The sequence below is a fragment of the Passer domesticus genome, chromosome 4 (genome assembly GCF_036417665.1).
Source record: "Passer domesticus isolate bPasDom1 chromosome 4, bPasDom1.hap1, whole genome shotgun sequence".
Classification (NCBI taxonomy): Eukaryota; Metazoa; Chordata; class Aves; order Passeriformes; family Passeridae; genus Passer; species Passer domesticus.
Window position 1 is genome coordinate 81,952,999 of NC_087477.1, and position 15,727 is coordinate 81,968,725.

Genomic DNA, 15,727 nt, shown 5'->3' on the forward strand with positions numbered 1-15,727 from the left:
TAAATAAATGTGATTAAAATAGAATTTGTGTGTCACAGTTAAGTGTATCACAGAAGGTTTTCACTTTGTGGTCAGGACACAAACAGCATTTCCCTCTCCCTAACTCACAGCAAAAGTTGTCTTTTGCCAGAGAATAAATTATTTTAACTCATTCAGCAGTCCCAGTACAGTTTCATTTGGAAAGAGCAAGAAAAATCACATTTGTTCCTTAACCTGATGGATTGCTAAGGTGCTTTATGTTAAGAAGAATTAGGCATTGAACTCATGAAAGACAAGCACAGAAAATACACAAAGAAAAAGAGAATATACCCCAAAATCTCAGATAACTTCTCCAAAGCCTTACCATATGCTTGGCAGTGCTTCCACCAAGGCCAGTGTTTCGGACCAGATGTCCTTCAGATGGAAAATTAAAGTTCCCAGTGTTCAAGTTTTCCTTTGTGGAGTGGCTGCCAAACAGGACAAAGGGCTGGCGGCTCGGGCTGAGGAGGAGACAGGGAATCAGTACCAAAATACTTGCAGGAAGTTTACAACCAACAAATGAAATCAAAGCTTTCAACTGCTGCATTTCTCATTATAATAATAAAAAATGACTGAAGCTGCACAAAGCTTCACAGTGAAATGAGCAAGTTCAAAAGAAAAAAATCTACTTGCATTAAAATAGATGATAATTTCTTTCAGATACAATAAATTTATCTCAAGGTTGTTCCCAATGCTCTTAGAAGATTCTTTTATCTTAAACTTCCTTGAAAAGCTGCTTAGTTTAAAATTCACCATCTTGAAAAGCCCTGAAATGACTGTGCTGAAAACAAACAAAACTATTTTGGGTTTAGTTTTGGCTTTGGGCCCAAGACTCAGCTGGAGAGGTCAAGGATTTTCTTTTCTTTATTGCAATGCAAACACCAGAGGATGCTGCCAGCAATAAAGGGCATTGAACTCCACCTGTTTACTCCAAACAGAGGAGAATGTGCAGAGAGATTGAATTATCTAAACAAACCTTCATTAGCTCACAACAGCAGAACATGGATTTTGCAACAGAACCTTCAGCTAAACAACAACTTTTGGTTGAAACTCTCTCACAGAATCACAGGATGGTTTGGGTTGGAAGGAACCTTAAATCATCTCAGTCCAACCCCTGCCACGGGCAGGGACACCTTCCACTAGCCCAGGTTGTTCCAAGCCCCATCCAACCTTTTCCAGGCATGGAACAGGGAAGGAACTGATCATAATGCACAAAATTTCATGGTACAGGTAAGAACTACAGCATTAAACCCTGGCAAAATTCAGCTTATCCTCCCAGGACATGAAAGAACTTTGCACAGGCTTTTTTAAATATCAGATTAGATCTACTGAGGTGATACCAAAAAGAATTTTTAATATTATGGCATCAGGGATATGGAAATAAAATATTGAGGTATTAGTGACACCAGAGGGAGTAATGAGTAATAATAATAATAATGAGTAATAATTACCTGTTATCTGTTATATGGCTTGAGATCATACCATGGCTGAAATAACTTCTGAAGGGCTGTGAAGAGTTGAAAACAAAAATTACTAAGAAGTACATGGACAGAAGTGTGAAATATCCTCTCATTAATTAAACCTGAATTATCCTTCTCAGAGAAAACTCCTGAACCCTCAGAAAATACTTCCAACCTCCACAAACAAACCCAAACATCACTAAGTCTCTCATATCATTAAATCATTGAATGATTTAGCTTGGGAGGGACCTTAAAGCCCATTTAATTCCAAACCCCTTCCACCATCCCAGAGGAAGCAACAAAATGCTTCAAAAAAGCAGCAAAATGCATCAAAAAAAAAAGCAACAGCCACCCCCAGAAATGCTGTGCTGTTTTCTCCCATGCTTTGTGCCACCCCTCAGTTTTGTTTGAGGTTTGAGATGTGCAAATTCATCTTGTTAAGCCCTGCACATACCAGATTCCATCCAAATGCAAGTTAATCTACCCACAAATATCTCCTGTGCAGATATAAATTGAATTATCAGTGAGCAAACACTTGACTGAATTACCCCTGCAGTTCTAAGCCATCATACCATGGATTTTTAAGGTGGGTGGTGACTTTAAAAAAATCCAAACTATGTGGTTTTACCCCTCAAACATGAACAGTAAGATGGGATAGGGAAAAAAAAAAATAATGCTGAATAATTATTCCTTCTGCACTTGAGGATTGCTGAAGCAGGCCTACCTCCCCAGCCTGAGATTCTGAGAGTTCCAGAATGAAGGGAATTTCAGTGTCAAAATTAGCAAAAAAGTTGGTCCATTGGTGTTCAAAAATCATTAAATCCTAGAAGGAAAATATTTGACATTACTTCCCAAGGCAAGAGAAATGAAGGCAAAGGTGACACTTCACTGAATACAGACTGCCCAATGAAACAATAAGCACAGGAAAATAAATGTATTTTAGAAGATAAGGACATTCTGCTGGACTTCAGGGTGTCTTTTTGTGGGTGTGTGGTTTATGTTTATTGTTTTCATAAAATTTAAGTCAATTGAACAACAACTTTCAGGTTGAAAATTTCAAATTATAATAAAAGGTTTGCTCAGGGTGTAGGGCAAGTCTGAAACATTAATCTCACTTCCACACAGAAAGGAGAAGTGAAATATCAGAGAGTGATTATTTAAACTGAAAGCCTTGTAAAAACTCTGTGATATTTTAATTTTCATTACAGCAGTTGATTGAACAAACAAATTGGTGTGAACTACCAATATTTTATTAATAAAGGATAATTACTGCTGAATTTTGCACATATTAAATTGCTATCAAGCTAGAAACAGATTAAAAATTAATATATACCAAGAATTATAAAATGTATTTACTATTAAAGTATAAATACTAATAAATTATAAATTATAATTACAAATACTAATATTTATACAATGTTTTTTCCTCTAGCACTGAGATCAGGGCATGGCATTAATGTGAGAATCCCTTCCCTCTGTTTGTATTTCCCAAAGCACCAGGGCAGCCACTGAGTGTCACTGTTCCCCACTTCAAGGAGCTACAAAAATCTGAAAAATGTTTGGTTTTTTTCTCCTGGAAGAATGGTTGTGTGTTAAAGGGGATTTTTTTTAACCCTCCTTGCTGCAAAAGGAGGATCAACACACAAAACCACAGCAACTTCATGTATTTTGTACATGGTTTAATGACATGAAGGAAAGTTTTTAGGAGATTTTCAGACAAAGCAGTAAATTCAAAGAAAGCAAGACAAGTTATTTTAGTGTTTTGCAGAGTTTGTGGTAGATTTAAGGAATGTGAGGAGACCCTGCAAGCAACAGCAGGCAGAGCCTGTAAATTAAGACCATAAACTTAATTAAAACCAAACAAAATCAAACTTTCATTCTGTGGAGCTGAGGCAGAACATTTCACCTGCATTACCTCAAAAAGCAAATCCTCCAAGGACACAGGATCCATTTTGCTGTAGGTCTTCCATAAATCAGCACTGACATCCATTAACTGAAAGAGAATTTAAACACATTTCTATGAAAAACACCACAAAGAAGGCCACAGATCCAGGTTTAGGATGAGACAGAATTAGGGAACACTGCCCTGTCTAACAGTGCTCCTTAACTCTGATTTCACAAATATTTCCACTCTCATTTCACAAATATTTTCACTCTGTTACAAAAGACCTGACCAGTGAGGGTCTGAACTCTGGGCAGAGCTTTCTCTGCATCTTCCAAACAAATCATTTCACAATATTTTTTTCAATTTAATAGCAAAGAACTGCATGAGCTGGTGCAGGCAAAAGGGCAAGATGAGTTTTCTAAGACAGCTAAGAGCCAATTCCAGGGTTACTCATCCTGAGCATCAGCCAATACTTGCTCCAAGCTGATGTAAATTTAGGCTAAGACAGTTTAACTTTGCAATTCTTTCTTCCAAGTAGGAGGATGATGCATATGGAGAATAATATTTAAAAATATATTATTGAGGGGCACTGGTATCTGAATGATTCTGCATTTACAGGGCTCCACATCACCCACTCAGTTAAAAATGCAACACTGGCTGGAATTTTCTTAAGCCACTGCTTTACAGTTATTCCAGGTACTCAAGCAATAATGATTTCCCAGATCTCACTTCCATTCCTATGAATACAGGAAATTTTCTAAATTACAGCATCATGCACAATTCTGATTTATCCAGTAAAAGAGCAACTGCCTTTAAAAGACTGGGGAAAATCCTGAATTATCATTCTTCATATATTCCAATCTAAGAGAACACACAGCACAGAGAAAATCTCAGAGGGAAAGTCTGAGCTAAAAATGCACCAAAAGCCTCCCCTTTTAATAATGGCAGAAGAATTAATTTAGAGATGATTTACAGTGATCCCAAATGCACTTCCAGCCTGGTTTCCTCCCCCCTCAGTGACACAGAACCACACAAACACGTACCAAGTTAAGAATGTCACTTCCCATTTGAAATCCCCTCATGATTTCAAGGAGGAAGCAAACAAGAACTCCAGCTGGAGCTGGCTGGACAGTGAGAGCCAACATGATTGCTCTCAAAAAAGGAGTCCAAGAATTTTCCCTGCTCCTTTTGAGGCATTCCAGGAGTGCTTGGGGACAGTCTCAGCTCCCTGGATCTCACAGGAGAGGTTCTGTCTGTGCCACCCTGTCTGAACGTTTTTTTCAGAGCCTCCACAGATTTCTGAAATGAACTGGGGTAATTAAAAGGCAGTTAAAGACCTAAACAGCTCCTGAAATGTCAGTGAAATTTTCATTGATTCATTTCAGGCATCAAGAAGGGTGAGTGCTGCCCTCCCCAAAGATGCTCATCTGTTTGCTCTCTGTGTTTGGGCAGGTTCACACCACAAGGTGTTACAGCACCAGTGATGGAATGGAAAAAAACCCTGAAAAAAACCCTAAAAAAGCTTAAAATTTTCCACCCAGTGGAAAGACAACAGTGCTCAGAAAGGCACAGGAACTCACAGAGAATATTTCTGAGCAAGCATGTACAATTATAGATATGATGAGACTTTAAAAATGGCACTATTAATTCTCTGGAGGTTTTCCAGCTATCAGGAGTCAGACAAAAGCCCATTGTGGCTGTAAAAATAGAGGAGTGATAAGAAAAATGGAACATCTGCATTGCTGTGGCAGAGAGTCAAAAAATGAAAGCAAAGAAGCTTTCAATAAGCACAGAAATGCAAAGCTGTCATCTGAAAATGCTGTTCAGAGCATGATTAATAAATGGACAAATCAGTGACACAAGTTGCTCAGATTGGAACAGCAAATCATTATGAAATACAGCAGCAATTAAATCCTGACTTTTGCCCTATTGAGCAGGGTGTGATGACCCCTGAATATACAGTGTCAGGGAGAGAAGGGGATGCATCTCTTCAGTCAAAACCAGTGACCCAAGAATAGTCTTTTCTTATTTTCTGAGCTCATCTCAAGGTGTTTCTCACTAACCAGCTCCTCCTGCTCTGCTCTTGAAGATCTAGAATGCATCTAAAAAAATAGGGGTAAAAAAATCCATCTAGGGGTATAAAAATTGGTTGTTGGTAGAGGTGGCTTGGGGAAAGGGAAAAAAAGGGAAAGGAAAGGAAAGGGAAAGGAAAGGAAAAGGAAAGGAAAAGGGAAGGGAAGGGAAGGGAAGGGAAGGGAAGGGAAGGGAAGGGAAGGGAAGGGAAGGGAAGGGAAGGGAAGGGAAGGGAAGGGAAGGGAAGGGAAGGGAAGGGAAGGGAAGGGAAGGGAAGGGAAGGGAAGGGAAGGGAAGGGAAGGGAAGGGAAGGGAAGGGAAGGGAAGGGAAGGGAAGGGAAGGGAAGGGAAGGGAAGGGAAGGGAAGGGAAGGGAAGGGAAGGGAAGGGAAGGGAAGGGAAGGGAAGGGAAGGGAAGGGAAGGGAAGGGAAGGGAAGGGAAGGGAAGGGAAGGGAAGGGAAGGGAAGGGAAGGGAAGGGAAGGGAAGGGAAGGGAAGGGAAGGGAAGGGAAGGGAAGGGAAGGGAAGGGAAGGGAAGGGAAGGGAAGGGAAGGAAAGGAAAGGAAAGGAAAGGAAAGGAAAGGAAAGGAAAGGAAAGGAAAGGAAAGGAAAGGAAAGGAAAGGAAAGGAAAGGAAAGGAAAGGAAAGGAAAGGAAAGGAAAGGAAAGGAAAGTCCTAAATCACAGCAGAGGCCTGCAGAGAATGTCCAAATAATGGTTTATGCAGGAAAAAGTGCTGTGTAACCCAGAACAGAACCTCAGCCATGCCACAGTTTCACAAGATCCCAAAAACCTCCAGCCAAATGAGCAGTGAGTCAGGACTAGATCATCTCCAAAAGTGCTTTCCAAACCAAATAATTTCCTGAGTAAGTTCTGCTTCAGGAAGGGAATGACTGAGGGAAGCACTCACTTCATATTTCATGGTGAAGAAGCCGTCGCCCCCGATCCCCTCGAGCGCGAAGGCCTGGACGATCGGCCACTTCTCCACGATGAACATGTCAAAGATCTGCAGGTGGCCTGCAAAGCAAGCACAGCAACATTCCCTCACAAATCCTGGCATTTCAGCTCTCTCTGAGTTCTTGGGATTCACAGATTCAGTTGTACAAAAATCCCATTTCTGTACAACCGAAAATCTTGAAGCGAAAAATATTTTTCATGCAGACAACAATTTTAGAAGCTCCTCTACACCCTAAATTTTGTCCTTTTTTTTCAGGATATTCCCCATCTCCTTGCAAACTTCATTACAAGCTGATTAACAATTAAAATTCAAGATAATAAACAGGGAGCTTTGCTTACTCCAGTTCATCAAATACTTGGCCTTAAGTAAATACTGAAATACAACATCACAGAATCCCAGAATGGTTTGGAGGAAAGGACCTTAAGGCTCATCCCATTCCCCCCTGCCATGGGCAGGGACAGCTTCCACTGTCCCAGGGTGCTCCAAGCCCTGTCCAGCCTGGCCTTGGGCACTTCCAGGGATCCAGGGGCAGCCACAGCTTCTCTGGGCACCCTGTGCCAGGGCCTCACCACCCTCACAGGGAGGAATTTCTTCCATCATCCTCATTTAACCAGAATTTTAAGTTGAGGGAGATTAAAATTTCCTCCTAGCACTTCCATTAATGACTTTTGAGGCAGTCAGAGCATATCAGCCTTCCCTAAGGGAAGCAATAAAGAATTAAGAATAAAAAAAGAATGCAAGATTACAGTGCTGAGGCTCATGGCTGGCTCCAGATCCCAACAGGAAGCCATGCAGGGCAGTTTTTTTCAGTTCTAAAAAAGGAAACTTGCATAAAGAAATGTTTATTCTCCCCTTCCATAAAGAAGGATTTATCTGGAGCTCCCATGGGAACAGAGAAGTTCTGTAGCAGCTCAAGACACTGCTCTGAATGCAAATCATTTCTCTGCCTCACGCTGGGGGCATTCGCTCCCCAAATGAACTCTGAGGGCTTCCAGTTCTCAGAAAGAAATTCAACTCTTAAGAAAAAAGATGCTGAAAGGAAACTAATGACTTAGTAATCCTTATTTCACTTCTAAGAGGCAAGGAAATCTTCATTCCCTGAAGCTGCAGGGTACAAAAACACTTCCATTCTGTGTTGGAACTCTAGATGCTGAGAATTTTAAACTTTCTGTTTTGAAAAGCACAGACCCACAGGAGAATATTATATTTAACCTAAGGCTGTAGAGAAGGCTTCCAAAATTGATTAACAGCACTAAGATTACAAGTGTGTCATTTGAATAAGAGTGTGTGACATCACGAAGTAGAAAACATAGAGTTTAAAGTTTTAAAATATAATAATATATATAAAGCTATATAAGAAGTTTTAAAGTAGCAGCCAGTTGTTCTTCCTCACCTTCTTCTTCATGAGTTTAAGGAATATTTTGTAATTAGACAAAAAAATCCACATTGCAGGACACAAAAGATTAGTTATTGAGTTAAAAATTAAAAAAATTGAAATATCATTTTGTTAGTTCGACAGTTTAACATTAAAAGACCTTCTAAAGAAAGACAGTTAGACGTTTTATAACTTGTTAGTAAAATATTACAGAACTCACTACTTATGAAACTGTAAAACAAATTTTTTAAAAATCTAAGTTTGAATGTGAAATACCATTTCAAGTACCTTCAATCTCAACCTTCATAAAAAACAAACCCCAAAAAAACCCCAAAAAAAGACAAAAAGAAAAAAAAAAAAACACCCCAAAATCTAAAGATTCTGAGGATCACCCACCCTACCTTGGCAGCTGTAGGGGATCCCGATGCGGCTGCAATCCCTGACCATGTCCACAAAGCTGGAAATCTTGAATTCCTCTGCAGCTTCTTCATCCTCATACTGAAAGAAGCCAGTTAAAATCAAATTGGATTAGGCATGCCCTGATTTGATTGGTAGGAAAGAGAAGATGCAGCATGTAAAGCACTAAAATATCACCTACAGGCTCCTGAAGCCATTTTTGGGAGGTGCTTTGGGATTTTGGAAATCCCATCATGGCAGGGATGTACTCAAGCCAATGGAAAATTGAAAAAAAATCAGACTTCAAAACAAGGTTTTTAATCATGACATATGAAGGCATAATTACAGACTTTATTTTCAGCTTTCAGTCAGTTGAAGTTTCAGTTCAACTCTTTCAACATCCAGATTTGAAAGATGAAAGTAACTGTGAGGATACCAACTGATGTGCTACGAAAAAACGTGCCACTGAGGGAAAAAAATTAAGATAATGTATTACCAGCTAAACAACACTGAGCAAGGAAAATCAATGTCACAATAAGCCCCAGGTCACAGATTAGGCAAGGAGAATCAGTTTAGGTCTGAGGGAGAGGTGAACTTCAGGAAAAGAAGGAGGCAAGAAGAGGAGAAATCTTCATGCAACACTGTCAGAACTGAAGACTTCAGCAGACTGAAGAGCAAATTTCCTAACTCAGAAAAGCATAAAAACCAGACTGAAGAGACAAATCACACGAAGTCATTTTTATAACAGAACACAAACCTGCAAACACACTGGCTTTGACCTGAGAAGCAGTTTAGCAGCAAGCCTGGAACCAACAGGTCCAGCCCTGCAGGCTCCTTCAAGAGCCACTTGTTTTCTGGAGCAAGATCAGAAGGCAGAGGTGTTTTGCCTATGTTATTTTATTTTATTTTTATGTTCAGTGCTCTGAGCTTCTTATCAAGGCAAATGACATGATTATGAACTTTTTGTGAGCTTCAGGGTACACCCAACACGTTTATTTTAAGAACAAGCTCTTTTAAGCCGAGCCTGAATTGAAGCTGCAGCCCCAGCTCCTCTGTGGTGTGTTCCTCCTTCAATCCCAGGAAGCCAGATCAAAGCTGCAGCTCAAAGCCAAGCCCCAAACAACTGCCAGTTTCTCAAGACTTAAAAATGCCATTGGAATAAGAACTTGGGTTTTGGCAGGGTGCTAAAGGCTTGCTCACAATCTGCTGTTGCAGCCAGTTCGACTGTGGCACCCCAAAATTTGTTACAGCAAATTTCTGTATTTTATCCTATTTGGTCACTTTGAACATGAGCTTTTTTTTTAATAATATGGGACAATTTTTTGCCCAATAACTAGGATATTCTCTTAAATTCCTGTGGTCTAGTTAAAGCAAGTAGGAAGGAAAAAAGGAAGCAGAAGCTCTGTGTTGTGCCAGAGCCAGGTACAGCATTGCTTTATTTATTTCTAAAATTCTTGTGCTTTTTTGGTTTCATTTTTATGAAGTTATTTCTATCACTAAAGTGAGTACTTAAAAGCCACTGCAGGCAATTCTCCTGTAAACAGGATGCACTTAAAGCCTGACACAGCAAGGTTTTGTTTGTCTTTCAGCAGTAATCTAGGAAACTGCCAATTCTTATACATTGGGAATGTGACTGGAAGTGCTCAGCTCACTCACTCACAATGAAGCAGAACTGTATTTTCAGCTTCCAAAACCAAACCTTTCCCCTCATTTCCACAAAGAACAAGGCACATGGTTCACCTTGCCAGTTACATCATTTTTTCAAGGCAACACTGTGTGATTAAGGTTCTTTACCACGATAAATCATATCAAAGCCCATAAGCAGATGAAGCTTAAAATTCAATAGCTGAGATTGCAGCTGCACTGGCATCTGTGTGGTAAGAACTTCTCTGCTCCTGATTCCAAAGTGCACGTGCTCTCCCAGCATCACATTTGCCCTGTCAGCAAGGATTTTGGCAACAAAGAAGCCTTGTGAAGCCAGGCTTTAGGTTTTGCTGGGGCATGTTTTAACCTGGAGCTCAGCTGTTCTATCCTAACAAGAATTATCCCTCTCTGCTGCACTCCTGGAATTGTATCCACAACAAATTTTGGGATTCATGGACAAGGTGTTTATAAACTGGAGCAAGATTAGTGGAGGGCCACCACAATCAGAGGGATGCAGCACTTGTCCCAGAGGGAGAGATCCAGGCTTGCTCAATATCTGCACCTCCAAAATATTACTGAGATGGTGAAGTCAGACTCTTCACAGAGGTCGTGACAAAAGTCTTGATTTAAAGCAATCAGGTTTTGGTTTGACAAAAGGAAACACTTTTTCACTAGGAGGACAGGGAGAAAATGCAGCAGGCAGCCAGCAGAGGTTCTGTAGCCATCCTTGGATGATTTCAACACCCAGCTGCAAAAAGCCCTTGAGTCACCTGATCTGATCTCACCACTGAAGCAGGAGGCTGGACAAGATTATCTCCAGAGGTCCTCTGTGATCTGAGTTATTTCCTAATTCTGTGATCTAAACTATCAACCAGACACATAAAAACACAATCAGTCTACTATAAGCCCCATCACTCCCAAGCTAGAAACTCAAGGGAACAAAAGATTTCTCTCCCTGACTTTCCCACTCATTTTTCCACTGGCTTCACTCACCATCACAGGCTCCAAACCCACTCCCAGCAGAATTCAGTACAATTCTAACTTAGAGAAGGAACTACACAGAACTCAGTGTAGGAAGAAGCATTTCCAGTCTCCACTGGAATGAAAAGGTCATTATTCTATACCCAGACAAAAAGTATTTTCATTGTTTACTCCTCTAAAAATATTTCACAACAATAAATGGACTTTCTCTAGAATACTTTGACTTTTAAGTTCAAGATGAAACCCACATCAGTCAGGAGATGTAGTGGTAGTGAGGCTAATAGTTCTTAACAGATTTAATAGTTAAAATGAAAATACATAATGAAGTTTCTTGATTTTAAAGGACTTACTAAGCCCATCTTTCCTAATATTCTAAACCTATTAGCAGCCAATGCAAACGTTGCTCTGGCAGCAAACAAGGCTCATGTGGGAAATCTCAGCACTGACTGTGATACTTGACTCACATTTGGCATTTTTCACAACCCACATTTTTTTCCTCATTACAAGATCACTGACTCAGGTCAAAACAACAGCAATTAGTGGGAGAGAGGAGCAATTTGTCCTCACACTCCAACAAATAAAAGTATTGACAACATATTCTCCTTGCACACTTTAGCAAATGATAATACCCAGATGTACACACATACCACTCCCCTGCTGAGGAGGAAAGAGAAAAAAGGCTTCTGGAAAGAATGTTTTTAAAAGTTTCACTTTAAGGATCAGTTCATTATCAAGTTCATTAGCAAATCTTGTCTGCATTCATTTTTCACTTACCTCATTTTCAGTCAGACAGTGGAAATGCAAGTTCCTCCAGTGTGCCACATAGGGTAAAAGATGATTGTAATTCACAGGGTTGCAGTACAGATGAACACTGTCAGGTTTTATTAATATGATTATATCTGCAACAATCACAACAAACATTCCAGCATCAGGACTCCACACACAAGAGAAACTGAACAGAAAACATTTTTTTCTATTATGCACCTCATTAAAAAAAGAAAATTGTTCAGCTATCTGAACGCAGTGCAATTCCTGATTTCTTTTAAACAAGCAGAAGGAGCAGTTGGCAGCCACAGACAGTTCCAGGCACTTGTTACTGTTCCAGACAACTGGGGGGTAATTCCCAAGTCTTGCACAGGACTTGCATCAGCCTGTCCTTTGTGCAGCCAAGAGGGTCAGGATGAGCCTTCCCAGAGCACTTCCAGAACTCTAAACTCCAGCTGCTCTTGCCTGATGTTACATCAGAGCTGCTTCAAGTAAAAAACTATCAACACCACAGCCTGCAGGGGAGATATCCAAAAGTTTCGTGCAAATAAGGGAATAATAAGCTGTGATCACGGGGACTGGCCACATTCCAAGTATGACAAAGGTGAGTTAATGTGGTGAAGTAAAAAAGAGCTCAAGTATTTTAGAAGTGCAGAGGTGTGATCACACAATATTAACAACATGTATATACACACATTGACTGAACTAATGGACTGTAATTGTGTAAGTTTACAACATTTGAGATAAATTGTGGAGCATAAAACACATTTAATATATCTTTTTATGTTTAAAAATGAGTCCTTCAGCAGTGTTTCTAAGAAGATATTTTCAGGCATATACAGACAACTTGAGACTTAATGACTTTTTTTTCTTTTTTTTTTTGGTATGTCACTTTTTCTGCTCATCTTCTGTCCAGAACAGCTAAAAAGTGTTGAGAATATTACTCACCATCCAGAACTTCCTCAGGAAAACCTGTCCTTTCAAAGTCATTGTTGTTCTGGTTGTACAAACCAAAGAGCAGATAATTTGCCAGCTCCCTGCACCCTTCATTGTATCGACTGTCTATCCCTGCAAAGCAAAACCACAGAGAATTGGTGTGTGTCCTAACATTGCACACCTGAAAAGTTTCTTTTCCTTCTCAATTTATTAAACTTTAAAGCAGCAGCATGAACTCAACTCTTCAACTGAACACACTGAGAGAACGGGGTAGGGAAAAAGGAGATTTTGCAAGGTCACTGCCACATGCTGACATCCCCCTTTCAACCTAAATCCACAAGTATTCCTTAAAAAATTTAAAAGTATTGTTTTCTGCAGTGCTGTGCATCCAAAATTCCGTTTTTTCTAGTAATTCAAACATCTGTCTGGATGCAGGATGCATTCTAATTAATATGTTCTTGATTGAAGCCTCCTAACAAACTAATCCTGTGACCCAAATCTCCTGCTTTGGAATACATGATTAAACATTATCTTATCAGTGCTATAGAGCAATCCCTGAGTCACCAGAGAGCCACTGCAGACTTCTGACAAATTGTGAAAAGATGTTCTGACAAAAAACATGGGGCACAAAGAGCTTCCAAGGAAATCTTTGCTGGTCCTTGGGAAAATTAAATGAAAACAACCGATGATCTGGAGCATGAAGGGAGAGAAGATAAATTCAAGAAGAAAGGAATGAGGTCATAGATTTAGAAACTATTTTCATCAATCTTCATCTCTCTAGATGACAGTCACAGTCATAATTCTAATGTAATAAACCCAGTTTTTTCAAACAAGTACAACTGCACATAAAGCAGAATCCTTGCCATCCACATTTCACAGAAGTCACCAGCACTGACTGCCAAAAAATTCCTCTAATGGCAAGTTTTCCTACCAAGTTATATTAGGATTCAGTGGAATCCTTGCCAACAAATGTGGATTTGTTACATTAGGATACAGTGGAAGGGCTGCCAACAAAATAGGATTTGTTAGCTCTGCTAAAAGAGAGATCAGGACATTGATAATGTAATAACATGGCCTGAACATCTGAGTCTCAGCACTTGAACTGGAAACCAAACCAGTCAAGAGTCACCTGGAATTGGCAAAAATTGGAACAAATCTCAGGTTCTCCTGTTTATGCTCCTTTTTCTTGTTATGCTTCAGCTCTAAAATGCTACATGATGTGTCTGCATCCAGCTAGTGAATCCCACATCTCAATAAACTCTTTGTTTGCTCAGTAACTTTGGTAGCTCACGTGGATTCCAAGGTATCTGATATTTGGTGGAAAGCTGCCTCACATCTCTCCCAGCTTTCTCAGCCCTCAAAGTTTTTTTTTTTCCAGCCATAATCTTGGAATCCTCATTCCCCTGCTGTTTCTGACCTCTCATTCATAAGTGTCCCTCTATTTTATTGACATTTTCAGCCCCATGAAAGCAGGCACACCAATGGAATTCAGTGGGACTCAGCACACAAATACAGATGCCAAAGCCCTTGTGTCTAGGTGGGATTTTAGTTACAAACAAGTGGAGACTCCCTTCTTTCAGGAAGAAACTGTCCCATTGTTTTGGGGAACTCCATTTCAATGTAATCAGCCTCCTTGGAATCAGCTGCAGCCTTGGGAAGTGAGCACACACAATCTCCTGAGGATAATCTGCTCCACTGATTACCTGCCTGACTCAGGCACCTTCTGAAGGCTCAGAGGAGCAATAATCTGACACAGACAGACTGAAAGAGCTGGGAATGTTCAGCCTGGAAAAGAGAAGGCTCCAGAAAGACCTCAGAGCCCCCTCCAGTGCTAAGAGGGCTCCAGGAGAGCTGGAGAGGGACTGGGGACAAGGGATGGAGGGACAGGACACAGGGAATGGTTTCCCAGTACCAGAGGGCAGGGATGGATGGGATATTGGGAAGGAATTGTTCCCTGGGAGGGTGATGAGCCCTGGCACAGGGTGCCCAGAGCAGCTGTGACTGCCCCTGGATCCCTGGAAGTGTCCAAGGCCAGGTCAGACAGGGTTTGGAGCATCCGGGGACAGTGGGAGGTGTCCCTGCCCATGGCACTGAGTTGGAACTATGTAATCTTTAAAATCCCTCCAATCTAAACCATTCTATGATCCTGTGATTCTAATTTCTGGAAGACCAGAAGAAAAATGAGAAACTGTCCTCAAAAAAAAAAAAAAAGTTGATGTCACCATCACTTGAAGAGTTTGAGATTTTATCTGGGTACAGCAGCTTAGAGCAGGGAAGCTCTTCCAAGCCAAACTCCAAAGCCCTGCTTTTTCAGTTAATGACAGAAGGAGGAGAAGAGAAAACAAAAGATCTTAAAGGGGGACAGCTGACAAATTAAACTCATAATAGAGGACATGGGTGAATTTACTGCTTGCAGAGCACTGACAGCCACTCAAGGAAGGTAACTGTTTAACATAAAACCATGAATTCTGCAGAATATTTGGAATTTGTGGTTTACTTGGGTCTTCCAAGTATCTGTCCAAACAGGAGCTTTCACACTGAGCCTTTAGTGCTATTCTACAGCAACATATGGAGTTAAAGAACAGATCCAGCCAGCAGAAAACAAACAGGAAATGAAACAATGACCAAGATAAGATACCCATATCAGGAGTCCTCCCCAGAACAATGGGCAAGGCCATTAATTAGGAAACCCCGACGCCTGTCTCCAGCTGAGCTGGGAGTTTGGAACTCCCCCTCCTGTTCCCAGCCCCTGGCAGGGGTGTGGGCACACCCTGAGCTCCTGCTCTGCTCCCCAGGCAGGGCTCAGCTGCCCCTCAGCACTTTGTTAGCTGGCACAAAGTGTGAAAAACGCCAATCACTTGTTTTAAAATTGTAACAGTTTAAGAGTAATAAAATAGTTATGGAAATAGTAATAAAAAAATTAAAGCAGTAAGAATTTGGACAATCAGAGTTAGGACAATAAAAGCAAAGAATTATGGAGCTCTGGATGCTTCCTGGGCACTAAGCCCCAAAAAGCAGAGCTCTCTAACACAGGATTAACCTTTAAAAAAAACCAGCCTGTTGAATATTCATATATCTCATACATGATGCAAACACTCCTTTCAAACTAAGGATTATTCTGTTTATCTTGATTTACAAGATGAAGAAGGGAAGCAACTTCACCTTGTAAATCAATCACCTTGGTTCCTGGGATCTGGGCCTTCCCAATAAACAGGCAATAATTCTTTTCTTGGAATCC

The 15,727-nt window shown here is 40.5% G+C and overlaps 1 protein-coding gene across 1 annotated transcript in view; it reads right to left on the bottom strand.

The window, feature by feature from the left end:
- The window catches only part of DNAAF9 (dynein axonemal assembly factor 9), a 72,920-nt gene that overhangs the window by 42,317 nt on the left and 14,876 nt on the right, over nucleotides 1–15,727 (bottom strand). The window contains exons 3-10 of the mRNA XM_064419079.1: nucleotides 12,502–12,621; nucleotides 11,563–11,687; nucleotides 8,169–8,265; nucleotides 6,345–6,451; nucleotides 3,394–3,471; nucleotides 2,203–2,301; nucleotides 1,470–1,525; nucleotides 344–479 (exon numbers count right to left, since the gene is read on the bottom strand). Coding sequence (XP_064275149.1) covers nucleotides 344–479; nucleotides 1,470–1,525; nucleotides 2,203–2,301; nucleotides 3,394–3,471; nucleotides 6,345–6,451; nucleotides 8,169–8,265; nucleotides 11,563–11,687; nucleotides 12,502–12,621 — 818 coding nt within the window. The remainder of the gene's footprint in view (nucleotides 1–343; nucleotides 480–1,469; nucleotides 1,526–2,202; nucleotides 2,302–3,393; nucleotides 3,472–6,344; nucleotides 6,452–8,168; nucleotides 8,266–11,562; nucleotides 11,688–12,501; nucleotides 12,622–15,727) is intronic.